Source organism: Dendrobates tinctorius, unplaced genomic scaffold, assembly GCF_039654945.1.
Source record: "Dendrobates tinctorius isolate UK_male_01 unplaced genomic scaffold, ASM3965494v1 ptg000213l, whole genome shotgun sequence".
NCBI classification, from domain to species: domain Eukaryota; kingdom Metazoa; phylum Chordata; class Amphibia; order Anura; family Dendrobatidae; genus Dendrobates; species Dendrobates tinctorius.
In genome coordinates, this window is record NW_027361880.1 from 7,335,568 (window position 1) to 7,354,249 (window position 18,682).

The window sequence follows — 18,682 nt, forward strand, 5'->3', positions numbered from 1 at the left end:
AATCTACAGTAGACAGTTACATCTAATCCACAGGAAAGTGAGAAATGACTGATCGCTGATGGGGCCGCCATAATCTCTTCCCTTTCAACAATTCTGATCACTCGTTCTCAGAGAGAATAAAAACGCCAATGGAAATGTCTGACAGTGGCTTACTCCTCTCTCCCCATGGAGAACTCATTACATATTCATTTGAGTTGTGTATGATGAAAAGGGAAAAAAGCTCTTGGCCAAATGATCTTTCATCTGACAGTTACCTAAGATGTGAGGCCACCAATAAATGATTTAGGAGCTGTGGTTTACATGACCAATGGAATCAATATGTACATATAATAAAGGCAGCTGTCCAGATTTAGTATATAAGTAGCTGCTCATTAAAGGTGATGTCCAGTTAACAAATTCAATGTGTTTAAAAGAACAAGTTACTAATATAGGGCAATTATCCAGGATGCCTTGATCTCATATATTGGTTGTGACCCCCGTTCCTGGAAGGTCCCCTACCGGCTTGTGGCTGACATGGGCGTCTATCAGCTGCTCCTGCTACATGTGCTCATCTGCTACGAACAAGGTCTGGAGGGGGACGAATTGTTGGCTAACTTCTTTTCAAGTACTGGAGCCGCTTATGCCGACGCATGAGAAATAAAACAAGTACTCTATCTACCAGCCGTTGAGTGCGGTTTTTCCTGTGTCAGCATATCATCACGGGCACTGGCTGTCTGGTCAGTTAAGTAGCTAAGGTAGCCCCGCTACTCTCTGCATAGGCAGCTTAGCTATTAAAATGAGCCGGTCAGCCAGCCCCCTTCATACACTACTGATGATGTGCCAGAACAGAAAATGCTGTACGGTGTCAAGCACAAGTCAGTAGGGAAGCTGTGGGGACCAGGTCCTGGAGTGGGTATCGTTAGATCCAATCAGGTGAGATAATTCACCCATACTAGGGACTTGTTACTTTAATCCAATTTAAGGAGATTTTTGTAAACTAGGCTTACTAAACCGTTAGGATTCAAGTAACTCACTGAGACATAAAGGAGGATTTCCCATACCTGTCAATCACAAGCTCCAATAATACCATGTGCGAGAGTTGCGTGTAGTCTGTATCATCCTCTACATAATCATATCTATCCAACAGCTGCACCAGGTCTAGATCACAGGACGTCTTATCGGGGAATTTCCAGGACGGGAACCGTACCGCACCAACTCTGGAGAACACGTCGATCAGAGTACCCTGAAGATCAGTAATGTCCTTTCTTAGACTTTCCATGCACGTACGATCTCCCAACAAGCAGGTCATGTTTCTAGAATAAGAGCAGATACATATACGATATATATTTATACAGTCAGACAGAAAGAACAAGTAAAGGGAATGTGTAATCAGGAAATTATCTACTGTTTGAAAAAAGATTTTTCTGTTATTTTTTTGTGGGGGGCAGGGATTTGAGGAGGGCATTTTTTCCGTATATAATCTTTCGGAAAAAAGGAAAAAAAAAAGGAAATCTTGTGATTTTCACACCGACCAACGAGATGTCATTGTGAATGGAGGAGGAGCAGGATCAGTTGGTGGATCCTGTGTCATCCACTGTAAGGAGGTGCTACAGGTACCGTTACATTTAGCGATAATCACGTGCCCCGTCCTGTGTGACACGGCCAGCAGGCCAGTAACTGATACAACAGGACGCGGCCCATGTAACTGTCCAGTGTGACGCGGCCCGCAGGCCGGTAACTAATACAACCAAAGGAATAGGGAAAACCTGGGTAACAATAACAATGGTGGCCTGCGATAGGGAACGGGGAAGTGGACACCTCCTGCACTCCCCTGAGTTAGTATCTCTACACTCCTAACGTTCCCAAGGCCGGTTCCGCACCGGGTGCTGATCAGGAACCTAAAAACCCTGACTCGCCCTGCACCTAAACCCTCGCTAGGGAATTGGTCGGTGCGGAAACTAATCCCACCACTGCACTAAACACACCTAAGGAAAAGTGACTTTGGGAACACCACTTAGCTTTGCTCTGTTGCTTACGCTCCCAGCAACAGAGCCCACCACCTGCGTGCATCTTTTCCTCCCCTGAGTCCAACATCTGGGTGCACTGTCCAGAAACAGATCTTCTCAGCACCATAGTGCAGCACAGAGTCCACACCTGCGTGCAGCTGTCCCAAAACAGAGTCCAGCAAATGAGTCCAGCTTTTCTGCCAAAGATTCCAACATTTTAAGTCCAGCTTTCAGCAACCGAGTCTAGCATTCTGAGTGCAGCTCTACACAATAGCTGCCACTCCACCAAGCAATGCCAGACCTCCTTGCAGACACCATAGCTGACACTCCACCAATCCATGCCAGCCCTCCTTGCAGACACCATAGCTGCTACTCTGGCACTCTGACTTGGCTGCCCGTGACTCTCCTTCAGATCCATTCTTTACCCAGGCTTGCTTGCAAATGAGGAACTTATCACCAACAGTGATTAACACACCTGATACTCTCTTATAGAGCAATCACACCTGTTACATAATTACGTGCACAAACTAAGGTAACCAGAGTGCAATGACCCTAATGGCCACCGGGGGGGAAAACTGCAACTGAAATCACCACAGTGCAATGACCCTAATGGCCACCGGGGGCAAAACCACCTTTGGCACACAGCCAAGGGAAAAAAAAAAAGGTTACATTGTGCATTTAATCTGTCAGGATCCAATCTGGATCGTGACAGCGATGCACCAGCGATCCCGACAACGCTACAACCCGGTCAGGATCGCTGGTGTATCGCTAAATGGTCGCTAGTGAGATGCCAAACAGGCAGATCTCACCAGCGACGTAGCAGCGGTCGGCGGTCGTAACTTACTTGTCAGACAGCAGCTCTGGTGACTACTTCCTCCCGCGTCCATGGGGTCACTTGTCGGCGCCAGCAGGAAGTCGAAGACGAGAAAAGGACCAGGCCGATCTTGCGCGATCTCGCTATGTGTGAAGGGGGCTTACGTCTCATTGTAAAGGCAATTTCACACTGAGTTTTCTACCACATTCAGTGGTCCCGCTGGGACTTACGTCTGAAGCCCCCGCAAAACAGGAATCTGGCGTATGCGCTGATGATCCATTGACTATAATGGTGCAGGAAAGATATATATCTTTGTACCGTGTTAGCCAGTAGATAGAAGAATATTTAGAATTGAGAGTCCTCACTCAGTCTCGAAAGCTTGCAATGTGTTACCATCTTTTCAGTTAGCCATTAAAAGGTATCAACCACTGAAGACTCTCAATTCTAAATATTCTTCTATAATGGTGCAGACACAGTCACCATGTGCTCTGTCGTGCATCATTTTCGGCAGTATACAGCTATCGGAGTTGGACAGGAAGATGCAGTCCGCCTCTGACAATGCATGGAAAATCTGCAGAACAGTAGGCAGGCCATGGATTAAAAAAATCTACAACACCGTCTGAAATCTGCACACGTCCTAAACAAAAAATAAACATTTTCCAAAATTTTAAGAAAAATTTCCCCACTACAACTACTATAATTTTCTATATTTTGCTTCCAATTCCTTTTATTGTGCACTCTGGGATTTGTCTAAATAAAATGCATAGATACGCACTGCGAGACTAACATCTTATGTTCCCCGTTCATTGTACCAGAGGCAGAGCATGCATGAATGGATGCCCATATCAGCGCTGGATTTTTCATCTATAAGCTGCAGCCAGATGTCTTACATTATACTCAAAGGGATTTTGAAAGTTTTGTTCACACATTGCAGTCGAGAACCATGCGGTTATGTAAAGATAACATAAGATTCACGGTGCCCAATATTCGGGCAGCATGAATGAAAGTACTACAATATTCTCTGAAATAATCTGGAGTTTTAGAGAAAATATACCTTGAAGATCTGGCCGGAGGCGAGTCCGGTTGCGTCCCTTGCAGGATCGTTCCAGCTCTACTAGAGGTGATTGACAGATCTCTCCCTATGGAGGGAAAGGCTGGTCAATAACCTCTAGCAGAGCTGGGAGAAGCCGGCCAGACTAGTCTTGTCTGCGGTAATAGTCACTTGGCCGGATCTTGAAAGTATAAGTATCTTTAAGTATTTCAGAGAATATTATGCCTGGTTGCGAATCATGTTGCCAGCGGTTTCGTGAGCGTGAATTGCGTGACAGGTTTCCTAAAGGGGTTTAAAGACTTACATTATAAATTACCTATCCTAACGACTTGACAAGAAGGTTACATCTGCAGCCACTGATCCTCCCTGTCTAAGTGCTATCCTCCCGGGTGGAGAGCACTTTGCAGCATGTGACAATGTCGCCGCGACAGGAGTTGTTTAGGCGGATTAAACTTTATTGATTTTTGTTACATGTATATTTGCCATACGTACAGAGTGCCTTTATCCATACATATGTGATGGGCACGTCTTCCTTTTACGGTGCTGATATTTATATACACTGGTTACATTTGGATTCTACGTCGATACATTTTGAGCTACTATGATGTCGTGGTTGAATCAATTAATTCTTCACCAAATGTTTAGATGCTGCTGTCAATCTGCAACAGCATCACTTAAATGGAGAGATCACAGGGGTACCAGTGGGTTACCATGGCAGCCATGACCCTGCCAGAGACGCCCATGGCTGCCAACTCGGTACTCCTAAGAATACAAATGGTTGGGCTTCATAGAAGACCATGATTTTACCCCATTATTGCAGTATATATAGAATAAGAAAAGGATCACCCCCCAATTACCCTTCATAAAAATAAAGAAATAAAAGGAATAAAAAATATTTTTAGCATCATTGCATCTTTAAAAGTCTTGGTTATCAAGATATAAAATTAAGTTACCTATAAGGAGAAAAAAAAATCAAAACATCAGAATTGTGGGTTTTTGTACACCGCCCCTCCCTAAAAAATACAACAAAAAGCAACCAAAAGTCATACATACCCCTAAATGGTACCAATAAACCATCAGCTCAGAACTTGGAAAACAAGCTCTTATCCGGTTCCATCAACAGCAGAAGAAAAAAAATATATAGGTCTCGGAAAAGATTATCACAAACCAAATTTTTCTCACCACTTAAAAGAGGGATCCAGAACTAATTATTTTTTACTTTTTGCCTGAGAACTAACAGGCAGGGGTAGTTGCCAACTAACTGCCCTTTGAGCCTGGCACCGATCTCTGCCAGCTCAGAACAGGCACCGACAGCTCCTTCCAGCGATTCAGTGGCTTCTGTTAACGTCATGTCGACAGATCAGCGGCTTCTCTACCGCTTTCCTGATGGACCACAAATGCCGACGTCACACTGATTGACAGCTGGCTCATCGCTGCCTAACTGCGGACTGTGAATAAGCATGATGTCGAAAGTCACGCTCATCAACAGTGCAGCCTGGAAGAAGAAGAGCTACACTGGAGACGTGGAGCAGCTGAGTCGCCGGCAGCAGCGGTCAGTGATCGCTCTGAGTCTGCAGCAGATAGCTGCTCCCGGTGTGTGCAGTACCCGCTGATCGGTGCTGGGTGTCACACCACCACGGATCAGACATTGATGACCTATCAATGTTAAAGTCCGGGACAATCCCTTTAAGAGCTATGATCGAGACCACCATTATGAAGTACAAAACATAAGACAGCAAACCGCATTACTAAAGAGATCTCCCGGACCAGATGAAGCTGGTGTACTTAGTCTAAAAACCCCTCTCAGAAATGGCCATACAATCCTCAATTTAGCTGAGCATTTTTCACCCAGCCAGAGCTGAACTCGTAAAACGCTCATTTTAATATCAGGCAGGGAAGCCTTCTCAAAGAATGATCCCATGTAATGGATGAATAAAACCCCTTTATCAATGATGGGCGTGAGGGGTGAGAGCTGCACTCTCTGCAGGAACCTCGAGAAGGTCCACAATGTGTTTTACTGCGGGCAGCTGGTCTTCCAATGCATCTCATGTAACACGAACTAGTGACGCTATTACAGCCATGGTGGAAGTCTGCGTTATCTATAGCCTAGTATGTATACATCTCACGGGCACTATGCCTGCTCTGCCCGTTACCCACTGGGCACGGGGTGGCCCTCAGCTGACAGCAACCCACTTCTCCTTTACACTTACACCTTCCACAATGATTGTGGGCTCCATCTGCAGAATTTGTTCCTTCTATATATTGATTGTTGCGATTCTTATAGTATGCGCCCACTTGTGATAAAGAGATCTCATTGATCCATTACATCTTGTACGTTGGACTATTAATTCAGCTTTTTTTTGTCGCACTGGTTTGATACGTCGTCCGATAGGTCGTCCCAATATACCCAGCAGGCGTGCTGCGTGCGTATACATACAGAGCGCTGCCTGGGTAATAGTATGGATGTGTATGTGTGCTGTCTGCTTGTTCTCTACCTCATTTGTTTAATTAATTAATTATATAGCTATTGGAACATGGATTTTCAGAGTCAGTACACCAGCCTCACCAAGTCTAAGCTCGATGTGTATCATGTAATCTGGCCCATTGTGCCCCAATAGTAGCAGATCAGTGTGAGAACTGGAAGGCAAGCCAGCAGGGGTCAGACAGCGCCGCGCCGAGGATGACCACGGACACAACCCACACTTACACTGGAAAGGCACAGGACGCGGCACACAGCCCCGACTAATTGTCGCTGCTAGCTGTATCATGCGACATACATCCGCACGACAGTTGGGATCGAAGACTTCTACTCCAGCCATAAACCACAGCCATTGCCATGACAACGACGCCCTGCGATTGGCGACCGATGGCGTGCGCGTGCGCAGAACACCTCTGTACGGTTGCAGTTTGGAACGTTCCATTTTCATAGAGGGTGGAGTGATATCACCTTGTTGTAAGCTCTTTATAAACCATCTTGTGATATCGGTTTACTGAGCGCATGCACATGGATAGGTACACGTAGTCTAGCAGTCTGTTTATATGTTGATTAGGAACGTTTTTTTTTCTGTACTGCACATTGTAGCTTCATAGTGGTACATTCCACTGCCCTTCCCCCGTTCCTCCTCTCTGCCAGCTCCTATCGCGCAGGCGTTGCCGCCATTTTGGTGTTTTTGGTTGGACTTTTTCCGCCTGCGCACCGGGAGAGGAGGAGGACGATAACGACAACATGCCGGCGGGACCCGTACAGCTGCTAGCGCCCCAGGCGCCGGATGGCGGACAGGTATATGAGCTTTGTATAACGGTAGCATTTATTGTGGCAGTCAGTGTCGCGGCCGCCACCTCAGTGTTTCTATAGGGCCACGCGTGCGCAGTGTGTGAGGAGCACATTACTTCACACGTGATTATTATTTATATAGCACCATTGGTTCCATGGTGCTGTACATGAGAAGGGGTTACATACAAATTACAGGTATCACAGTAAACTAACAATCACAGACTGATACAGAGGGGAGAGGACCCTGCCCTTTCGGGCTTACATGCTACAGGATGGTGGGGAAGGAGACAGTAGGTTGGGGGGTTGCAGCAGCTCCAGTGATGGTGAGGCGGTAGCTCCAGTAGTGATGAGGAGGCAGCGGGGTCATTGCAGGCTGTAGGCTATCCTGAAGAGATGGGTTTTCAGGTTCCGTCTGAAGGATCCAGATGTGGTTGATAGTCGGATGTGTTGGGGCGCAGAATTCCAGAGGATGGGGGCTATTCGGGAGAAGTCTTGGAGGCGATTAGGTGAGGAACGAATAAGTGTGGAGGAGAGGAGGTCTTGGGAGGACTGGAGATTACGTGAGGGAAGATATCGGGAGATTAGTTCAGAGACATATGGAGGAGACAGGTTAGATGGCCTTGTAGGTCAGTATTAGTAATTTGAACTGGATACGCTGAGGGAATGGGAGTCTGAAGAGATTTGTAGAGGGGAGAAGTGGAGGAGTAGCGAGGAGAGAGATGAATGAGTCGGGCAGCAGAGTTAAGGATGGACTGGGGAGGTGCGAGGGTGTTCTTAGGGAGGTCACAGAAAAGGATGTTGCAGTAGTCGAGGCTGGAGATGATGAGGGCATGCACAAGCATTTTAGCAGGTTGAGGAAAGGACGGATTCTGGAAATATTTTTGTGCTGGAGGCGACAAAAGGAGGTAGAAAGAGTTTGTGCGGTTTGAAGGACAGGGCAGAGTCAAGAGTTACTCCGAGGCAGCGGACTTCTGGTACGGGGGAAAGTGTTATGTTGTTAATTGTGATAGGTCAGGAAGATCTGTGAGATGGGGGAAAATGATGAGTTCAGATTTGTCCACATTGAGTTTGAGGAAGTGAGAGGAGAAGGAAGAGGATATGGCTGATAGACACTCCGGGATAAACCTAAAGGCTTGTAAAGACTAACGTATTATGTCCGTGTGCGGTACTGATACCATACGGACAGCACAAGTGGTGTTGCACATGGATGTACAGGATAGGAACCAGGGATATGGAGTCTGAATAACATGGACTGACTCCGACTCCTAAAATATATAATAAATTGGGTTCAGTGCAGATTGTGCTGTACATTTTTTTTTCATAATTTGGGAAAGTTGTGAAATGTCCTATAAATGTCTGTCCTGTTCCTGATCTAAAGATCTCAGCTTTTAGGTGAGAGGAATCTGTGCTGCACTTTATGTACATGCTCAGTAGTGACCAGTGCTGTGGGGTCGGAGGTTTAGGTTAGATGAATCTGTGCTGCACTTTATGTACATGCTCAGTAGTGACCAGTGCTGTGGGGTTGGAGGTTTAGGTGAGATGAATCTGTGCTGCACTTTATGTATATCACTTTATGTATATGCTCAGTAGTGAAGCAGTGCTGTGGAGTCGGAGGTTTAGGTGAGATGAATCTGTGCTGCACTTTATGTACATGCTCAGTAGTGACCAGTGCTGGGGGGTCTGAGGTTTAGGTGAGATGAATCTGTGCTGCACTTTATGTACATGCTCAGTAGTGAGGCAGTGCTGAGGAGTTGTGGAGTCAGTAGGTGATTTGGTTTACAGACTCCACATCCCTAATGGACATACTGGCATACAGATCACAATATTCTCATTTATTATTATGGCGCCATTTATTCCATGGGGCTTTACATGTGAAAAGGGATATATATATATATATATATATATATATATATATATATATATATCTCAAAAACAAATAAAATAATCTTGAATGTAAAAATAAATAAATACAGTGCAACAACAGAAAAGGTTATTTCTCACCAAATGCTGTGATGTAAAAAATCATTCTAACTTTCAGTGGTTAATATGAACGGTGCAGATATGGCTCCAGGGATTGTAAGGCTAAGTGCACACGTACCGGAACTCTCGCGGAAATTACCGCGAGAATTCCGGAATTCCAGTCCGCGGGAAAATCACATTTTAAATTCCCGCGATTTTCCCGCGGAAAAACTAGCATTTTGCAAGCGTAATTAGCTATGCAGCATCAGTAGTAAAAGATAGAATGTAAAAAAAAAAATAAAAAAGGGTGTTATTCTTACCTTCCGACGTCCCGCGCATCCGTTCCCAGTAATCCTTTGCGAAAATGCCCGCGATGACGTCAGTTCTTGCGGGATCGCGATGTCTCGCGGTAATTCGCGATGACGTTGCGCGAATGACCGCGAGACTTCGCGATCCCGCGAGAACAGATGCCATCGCTGGCATTTTCGCAAAGGATTACTGGGAACGGGAGCGTGGAGAGAGGAGGGAAGCCTGCGCGGGACGCCGGAAGGTAAGAATAACAATATTTTTTATTTTTAAATTCTATTTTTTACAGGGATATGGTACCGAAAGCCTGGAGGACAGTCTCCTCTCCTCCGGACCGTGGGTACCATCCGCAGATGTTCTGCTTACTTTTCGCATGGTGGGCACAGCCACATGCGGGAAATAAGCGGAACAATGCATTCCTATGGGTGCGGGATCGCCACGATTCCGCAAATTAATGAGCATGCTGCGGTTTTTACCGTGAAGCGAATCGGCTGCGGTAAAAACCGCAGCATTAGCACAGCATTGCGGAATCCCATAGGAATGCATGGGATGCTTATTTTTCGCGTTTTCGCGGCAACATCGCGCGGTTAAAACCGCCGCGGAAACGGGAAAAAAACGCCACGTGTGAACTCAGCCTAAATGGAGAAGATTTGGCAGCTCAACATTTCTGCAGAAGCAATGACTGCAGGGAATATATATTACAATTAGATGAATAGCCGCTTGGCATAGTCGGCTGCTTCTCCGGAAGGGGTCCCAAGTGGGTGGTGTCCTAATGTGACTGACAATTGTCCAAATGGAGGGGGATTGAGTAATTTGCTTTTTCTTGTAATATAATCATGAAGAGAATATTCTGTCAGGTAAATATTAATCCTTCCTCCGCAAGTGTGCCAATACAGCCCCAAACACCAAAGATTAGGGCTGAAAAAAATTCCCACACCTCACTTATGTGTGTGTAAGTAAATGGTGTATTAGCGAGCTCTGTCCACTTATTACATGATATCAGTAGCAGATCATACATATACTGCATGTGTAGAAATGTACATTTTCCCAGCGTTTATCATCTATTGCCACTTGTCTAGGTCCGCATCTATGGATTGCATTCCTGACTGTGCCTGGGTCAGTGGGCCAGCTCCCAGGTGGATACAGTAAGACTGGAGAGTGCTAAAATAGTAATCCAGCAACAATATAAGATTAAAAGATTAATCATATCAATACATAGAGTTAGACACGTGGCCAATGTTTCATCTTTTTTTTTTTAATAGCACTCCTGAAAATAACGGCTTGCTTACACGCTCCGTTTTTGCGGTGGAAAAACACAGCGTTTTACACTATCAGTAAAGTGAATAAGATTTCTGTAATGTCATACGCACGCTGCTTAATTTTTCCGTTCAGTTTTGAACCATCAAAGCGTTTTTGTTTTTTTTTGCATTTGTGACGTGAATTCTTTCAGCATTTTATCACCCATTCAAATGAATGGGGGAGAAAAAACATAAAAATGCACTCAAAGGCTCATATTTTGTGCCACATTTTTATGTAGAAATATCTGCTGGAAATACTTGACATGTACACATTATCCTAAGGCTGTGTGCATATGGTGCAGTTTTTTTTTTTTCTTCTCGGAATTGGCCCAAAAATGCTAGGAATACCTTATTCTAGCAAAGTCGATGAGAATCCTGAAGTGTTGTGCACGTGATCAGTATTTTTCTTTTCAGTAATTGCTGTTCATTTAAATCCGCAGCATGTCAATTCTTCGTGTGTTCTCGCTGTTTTTTTTCACCCATTGACTTCAGTTGAGTCGGTCAGATCGGTCGGGAACGCAGCTTACTATGCATGTGTACTAATTTACATAATGGTGAATCTTGTGACATAGCTGGAGGTACACGGCACAGGAACTGAAGGAAAGCACAGAGAGAGGTCCCCTCCTTTTTGATAAATATATAATTTAAAAAAGGCGTTTGGTCCCCCTATATTTGCTAACCAGGCAGAGTAATGCAGACTACTGGGACTGGTATTTCAGGCTGGTAAGGATCCAATATCCATGAACCTTACCAGCCTGATAATACCAGGCCACAGCAGTCTGCTTACCTTGGATGGTTAGCAAAAAATAGTAAGATCCCCTCCAAAAACAATAGCTTGGGGTCCCCCTATTTTTGTTAACCAGCCAAGGAAAAAGCAGACAACTGCAACCTGGTATTCTCAGGCTGGCGAGGCCCATGGATTTTGGCCCCCACCAGCCTAAAAATAGCAGCCCGTAGCTGCCCCACAATTGGTGCATCCAAAGATGTGCCAGTTGTGGTACTTTACCCGGCTCTTCCCACTTGCCCTGTGGCGGTGGCTGGTGGGGTTGATGTCACCTTTGTGTTGTCTGGTGACATCAAGCCCACGATTTGGTAATGGAGAAGTGTCTATAAGACATCTAGCTATTACTAATCCTATAGTTAAATGGTTAATAAAGACACAGCTACAATACTGTCCTTTATTCGAAATAATCACACAGACTCCTATAATATTCTCAATTGAATCATACTTACTGCATCGCCTATTCCACTGAAGCCCTCGTTCTCCTGTAAGAGAAATAAAATAAAAAAGCAACAATGTACCATATCTATCCACCGAGAAGATATATATTTACTGTCCCACGACGAGTCCAGCTCTGCTACACCTGGATGCCTTTGGCTGAACGGTGGCATTATGCCACCATCCAGCCTGACATCCAGACACAGTGGAGCTTGAAGGTGTTCACCGGAGACAACTTGGTCACCGGTGGTCACCTGCACTGCAATACTTGTGGTCAGCTGATCGTGAGAGCTTGGCTAGTGACTGGAGATGTCCCCGGCGGTCACATGCACAGCAGCTCTTGCGGTCAGCTGAACTCATCGAGAGAACTGCAGTGGACGCGAACTTCCAACTGTGGCACAAGGTAAGACATTATTTAAATTAGTTCACATGCGTAGTAAGCTGCGTTCGTGCACTTAATACGCATGTGACTGTAAAGATAATGCGGTTTTACCGCATCTAAATCAATCCTATGGGTAATTTACTCTCCGGAGACTGAGCATCTCCACAGCATAAATAGACATGCTGTGGTTTGGAAAGACGTGCCGCATGTCTGTTTACGTAGGGAAGCCGGAGGCATCTCTGAACGCATAGTGGAGATGGGATTTCTTGAAATCCCATCCACTATACTGTAATATCTGGACGCTGCGGGTTTGACACTGCGGATGTACACAGCGTTTACTGATCGTGGAAACATACCCTAGGGGTATGTGCACACGTAAGCGTTTTTTTTCGCATCTTTTTCGCGTTTTTACCAAATAAAACGCTTTAAAAATGCTTAAAAGAAGCTTCCTATTCATTTTAATGAATTCCTCACTTTTTGTGCATATTTGCGGAAAAAAACGCATCGCGCAAAAAAATGCAGCATACTTATTAATTTCATGGAAAATTCCACATTTCTAGCTATTTTCTATGAGACTGGGACCGATCCGGGAAAAAAACGCATAAACGCTCGGAAGAAAACGTGCGTTTTCTGGGAAGGAGTCCGGTTTTCTATCAGAAATTCTCTGCATACGTGGGCACATAGCCTAAGGGTATGTGCACACGCTGCGGATTCTGCTGCGGATCCGCAGCGGTTTTGGCTCTGCGGGTCCGCAGCAGATTCTGCTGTGTTGTACAGTACCTTTATTTCCTATGGAAATAAAAAAACGCAGTGCACATGCTGTGGATTTTTCCGTGCGGTTTTGCTGCGGGTTACAATCCGCAGCATGTCAATTCTTTGTGCGGTTTCACACCTTATCATTATGAGGTGTGAAACAGCAGGGCAAAACCGCAGGCTAATCCGCAGATAAACCGTAGGACTTTTGTCCTTCGGATTTTTCATCAAAATCTGCACAACCAAAAAACTACGTGTGCACTTACCCTCAGGGTATGTGCACACATAGTTTTTCGTCTCTGCGGATTTTGTAGAGAAAACCGCAGGAAATCCGCAGGACAAAGTGCTGCGGTTTTTCTGCGGTTTTGCCCTGCGGTTTTACACCTCATAATGGATGAGGTGTAAAACTGCAGCGTTTCTGCACCAAACAATTGACATGCTGCGTTTTGAAAACCGCAGCAAAACCGCGCGGAAAAAAACGCAGCATGTGCACAGCTTTTTTTTTTATTTCCATAGGAAATAAAGGTACTGTACAACGCAGCAGAATCTGCTGCGTTTCTGCAGAGCCAAAAACGCTGCGGAAACGCAGCAGAAACCGCAAAGTGTGCACATACCCTTAGTGTTCCTGAATGTGTTCATGTGTTACTTGTTCTGTAAATATTGAACTGGTTTTGTAAATTGAGATTTTGAACAAGAAAAACAGTTTAAGGTTTTTGTTTTTTTTTCCTTGGGTTTGTGCACACGTTGCAGATTTTTTTTGCGGATCCGCAGCGGTTTTCATGCGGTTTACAGTACCATGTAAACCTATGGAAAACCAAATCCGCTGTGGAATTTGCTGCAGATTTGCTGCGTTTTATTTTCCGCAGGGTGTCACTTCTTTTTTGCGGTTCCGCTGCTGCAGTTTCCCTTCCGGGACATACATACATACATACATACATACATCTCTCCCACCCCCACCCCCAAACCGCACTAGAATCTGCATCAGCTCCGCCACAGCCCAAACCGCACTAGAATCTGCATCAGCTCCGCCACAGCCCAAACCGCACTAGAATCTGCATCAGTTCCGCACAGCCCAAACCGCACTAGAATCTGCATCAGTTCCGCACAGCCTATACCGCGCTAGAATCTGCATCAGTTCCGCACAGCCTATACCGCGCTAGAATCTGCATCAGTTCCGCACAGCCCAAACCGCGCTAGAATCTGCATCAGTTCCGCACAGCCCAAACCGCGCTAGAATCTGCATCAGTTCCGCACAGCCCAAACCGCGCTAGAATCTGCATCAGTTCCGCACAGCCCAAACCGCGCTAGAATCTGCATCAGTTCCGCACAGCCCAAACCGCGCTAGAATCTGCATCAGTTCCGCACAGCCCAAACCGCGCTAGAATCTGCATCAGTTCCGCACAGCCCAAACCGCGCTAGAATCTGCATCAGTTCCGCACAGCCCAAACCGCGCTAGAATCTGCATCAGTTCCGCACAGCCCAAACCGCGCTAGAATCTGCATCAGTTCCGCACAGCCCAAACCGCGCTAGAATCTGCATCAGTTCCGCACAGCCCAAACCGCGCTAGAATCTGCATCAGTTCCGCACAGCCCAAACCGCGCTAGAATCTGCATCAGTTCCGTTGGACAAAGTATAAGAATCCGCAGGGAAAACTGCATACGTTTTGCCCTGTGGTTTATGCCAAGCGATGCGAATTTTTCTGCATAAAAAAATTTGCAACGTGTGCACACACCCTTAAGACCTCATCTTTCTAAGCAATTAATGTCTGCTCGCCTTTTGATTAGGAGTCAGCAGAAGCTTTTAAAGGCCATGTCATCAGAAAATTACATTTGTCAGTGTGTTTTTTTTTTTTTTGGTTTTTTTTTTTGTAGATGTTAATATACAGTGTGTATATGTGTATGTGTGTGTATGTATGTATATATATATTATTTATTTATTTTTTTGTTTCCACATTAAAAAATATCTTGACATTGCCAAGTTATCACACTGTGCAGATGGGCAGGCAGACAGACTATCCTGTAGTTCTCACGTCACCTTTGTATAGACTTCAGTTGGTGATGTTACTCACTGTTTTTACACTTTCTATAGCAGCAGATGGAGGAGGAAAAGAAGGAAGAGGTCATTCCATCTAAGCCCATTGTGGGAATTATCTACCCGCCGCCAGAAGTCAGGAATATTGTTGACAAGACTGCAAGCTTTGTGGCAAGGTAAATGAGTGTTTATTTGGCTGACCTTTCTGACTACTTAACGTATGAACATGTGTTGTGCCATGTCTTCATAATGTTGTGACTACCCGATTGGTTTCTAATAGTTAAATGTAGTATGAAATTTATCATTCTCCAGGAATGGCCCAGAGTTTGAGGCCAGAATCCGCCAGAATGAAATCAACAACCCTAAGTTTAACTTCCTAAACCCAAATGATCCATATCATGCCTACTACCGTCACAAAGTCAATGAATTCAAAGAGGGAAAAGCACAGGAACCATCTGCAGCCATTCCGAAGGTCATGCAGCAGCAACAGTCCATACAGCAACTTCCTCAAAAGGTAAGCAGCCATAGCCAGTGATACCTTGTACCCGCAGCTTAGACATTTTCTAAAAATTAGTTTGCAAAGTGGATGACACACTTTGGCTACATTCATTTACAAGTGGATTCCACACACAAACATTAATATACCTGTATGTAGGGAATACCATAAGAATCTGATAAAAGGGAATCATACTCAACTGGAAGATGATGGCTCTATTTTTGTTCCGGTGCAGTTAACAGTAGCTGCAGAGAGGAGAAAATTGACATAGCTGGCCATTCATGGGTGTAGGTGGCTTTCTCCATTAAAGTATATGGAAGTAGTAGAAGTGACTGACCAAATACTGCATTGTGTTGCAAAACTGTCCCATGAGACCTTCTTTTTCTCTTGGTCACAGTACCAGTCTTTGGCTTCCTACTTATCAGATGGTTTTCACATACTGTGATTTAACACAGTTTTATATTGTAATGTGGTTTCAGTGCAGCTGAAAATGATAAACATGTTTCAATTTCCTTTTTACCTTTACAAGCCACCTTGCCCAAATGGAGGATTTATTTACTGTAGGGTGGGTCCTACTATTTTGCTTCACAGTGCGGAATTAAACGAGATTTGACAGTTGTGGTTTACAAGCTGGTTTCAGTGGTCCTCAGGACAGAGCGGTGAAATTGGCATGTTTATGCTGTTCTGCCTGACCGATATGTTTCCTTTTTGAAGGGATTATTGATCGCCTTGAAGCTTTTCACCAACATCTTAGAATGGAACTAAATACTCATCTTGCCAATTGTCCTCCGCTTCCAGGGTCCTATGCAGTTTTCTATCCTGGCATCAATGAAGTTTCGGTGCGAACGTGACCAAACTCTATCTAAAGGAGATAGCCGGGACTTTTTGAAAAACAATGTGCCTAAGTACTAACAGACAGGTAGTTGCAACTTACCTGCCTGTTGTTCATGGCACTGTTCTTCCCCATCAGATTGCTCTTGCCAGTTATTCAGCTGCCTCTTCTGATGACACGTTAAGAGCAGCTGATTCTTTTCCACTTTGCTCTGTTGACGGTGCGTGACTTCCGATGTCATTCTGATTGACAGCTGACTTGCCCAGTTAGGCAGCAGGAATCTGACTGACAATCAGAATGACGTTGGAAGTCCTGCCTTGTCAAGAATGGAGTGGAAAATAATCTCCACGCTGTCGACTTGACCTCAGCAGAGGCAGCTGTATTGCTGATGGGGAAGAATTGCACTGTACACCACAGACAGGTAAGTAGCAACTACCTGCCGGTTAGTGCTTAGGCACGTTCTTTGTTTTTCACAAAGTCCCAGATATCCCCTTTATGGTCACTTCTTGCAGTATTTACATGTCAATGTCGAAGTGTCATTGTTAGAAGTATGATACAGAGACTAATCGGTGAGTAGTAGTCTGTTTAGTGAATGCCATTCTAATCTTTTGGTAGCAAATTTCAAGGCGCTGTACATCATTTACTGACCCCCATATGCACATGATATGGCGCTAGCAATCAAGTAAAATTTAACCCTTTAAATGAAACGCAAAATCTCTATCAAATATTTGAAATGAAGCGGTAATAACATCTAAGCCTACTTTCAGACTTGCGTTAGGAGGCGTAGGGCTGCCGCTAAGCTCCGCCCCCGGCTGCGCCTCCTCCGGTCATCTCCTTCTATGGGCGCATAACGCTGCATGTGACCAGCGTACCCTATGTTTAGCGTTGGGTACGCTGGCCGTGCGCTGCTTTGATTTTGCTGGCGTGTGCGCCCTTTTGCCGCTGTGCTGAGCGCACAAAAATACAACGCGGTGCGTTTGGCGCATGTCGGCGCAGCGCCAAAAGGGCGCACGCTCCGGCAAAATCATACCAGCGCATGGCCAGCATACCCATTGCTAAATATAGGGTACGATGGTCGCATGCAGCATCATGCGCCCATAGGAGGAGCTGACCGGAGGAGGCGCGGCCGAGGGCGGAGCTTAGCAGCGACCCTGCGCTGCACCTCCTAATGCAAGTCTGAAAGTAGCCTCAGTAATTTTAATTTTGACTTAATTTCTTGCCAGGTCCAGGCTCAAGTTGTCCAAGAGACCATCATTCCAAAGGAACCCCCTCCAGAGTTTGAGTTTGTGGCTGATCCGCCTTCCATATCTGCCTTTGATCTTGATGTGGTGAAACTGACAGCTCAGTTTGTTGCTCGCAATGGTCGACAGTTTCTAACACAACTGATGCAAAAGGAACAGCGGAATTACCAGTTTGATTTCCTTCGACCTCAACACAGTCTTTTCAATTACTTCACCAAGCTTGTGGAGCAGTACACCAAGGTACTTAGTGGCATATGCTTCTTGATTTTGGGTTGCAAAGTACTTTCATTTTGTAGCACTTCTCTTGTTAGTTGAATTTGTGCTAGAACGGATCTATACTTTCCATAAACTTTTGCATAAATCAATAGTACAGGCAATTCTAAGAAACGTAATATCTGATCAGATAATCCGCTTCCTTTCTCACTTATCAGACATTTCTTAAGGGGGTTTTACACATAGCGATATCGCTGAAGCGTCACCGATTTTGTGACGCAGCAGCTATATTGCTAGCGATATCGCTGTGTGTGATACTTACCTCCGACCGGCTCCCCCGCTGTCTGTCGCTGATCGCGCAGGTCCATTTCTCGTCGGGCGCTTCCTGCTGATGCCGGCGAGCGACACGCGGACGGAGGACGTCATGGTCGCCGCGTCTGAAAGGTAAGTAACGACCGCTGCTGCATCGCTGTGAAGTCTGCCTGTGTGGCAGCTCACTAGCGACCATTTGATGCACCAGCGATCCTGACCGGGTCATATCGTGGTCGGGATCGCTGATGCATCGCTAAATGTAAAGGGGCCTTTACCCTTCCTCTGCTTATCCATGATGAAAAATCAGCGGATTGCAAGTGTCCAGGGCTGGTTTTAAACAAAGTGGGGCCCCAAATGCTAGCATATTGCACCATTACATAGAAACGTTTTGGTTGTATTTACATGCGCTGCGTTCAGACCGTTAAATGAGTGATCAACAATATTGAAATTGGTTGCTTATTTCCTGGTCTCTTTACACCGGCTGTAGAAGAATGATGAGCACAGAACGATCGCTTG

The 18,682-nt window shown here is 45.3% G+C and overlaps 2 protein-coding genes across 7 annotated transcripts in view; one reads left to right on the top strand and one right to left on the bottom strand.

Annotated features, from left to right (window-relative positions):
• CCDC157 (coiled-coil domain containing 157) overlaps positions 1 to 6,709 on the bottom strand; it is a 61,907-nt gene extending 55,198 nt beyond the window's left edge. For 2 of the 5 annotated variants that reach the window (XM_073554820.1, XM_073554821.1), the window contains exon 1: positions 1,041 to 2,823. In XM_073554820.1, coding sequence (XP_073410921.1) covers positions 1,041 to 1,444 — 404 coding nt within the window. In that variant the 5' untranslated portion in view covers positions 1,445 to 2,823. The other 3 variants (XM_073554819.1, XM_073554818.1, XM_073554817.1) reach the window with 3 other exon arrangements.
• A 190-nt stretch (positions 6,710 to 6,899) lies between these two features.
• Positions 6,900 to 18,682, top strand: part of SF3A1 (splicing factor 3a subunit 1) — a 47,620-nt gene continuing 35,837 nt past the window's right edge. Inside the window, exons 1-4 of one of the 2 annotated variants that reach the window (XM_073554816.1) lie at positions 6,900 to 7,130; positions 15,133 to 15,248; positions 15,385 to 15,586; positions 17,624 to 17,881. In XM_073554816.1, the coding sequence (XP_073410917.1) occupies positions 7,077 to 7,130; positions 15,133 to 15,248; positions 15,385 to 15,586; positions 17,624 to 17,881 (630 nt within the window). In that variant the 5' untranslated portion in view covers positions 6,900 to 7,076. Of the gene's footprint in view, positions 7,131 to 15,129; positions 15,249 to 15,384; positions 15,587 to 17,623; positions 17,882 to 18,682 lie in introns of both variants that reach the window. The other variant, XM_073554815.1, reaches the window with a different exon arrangement.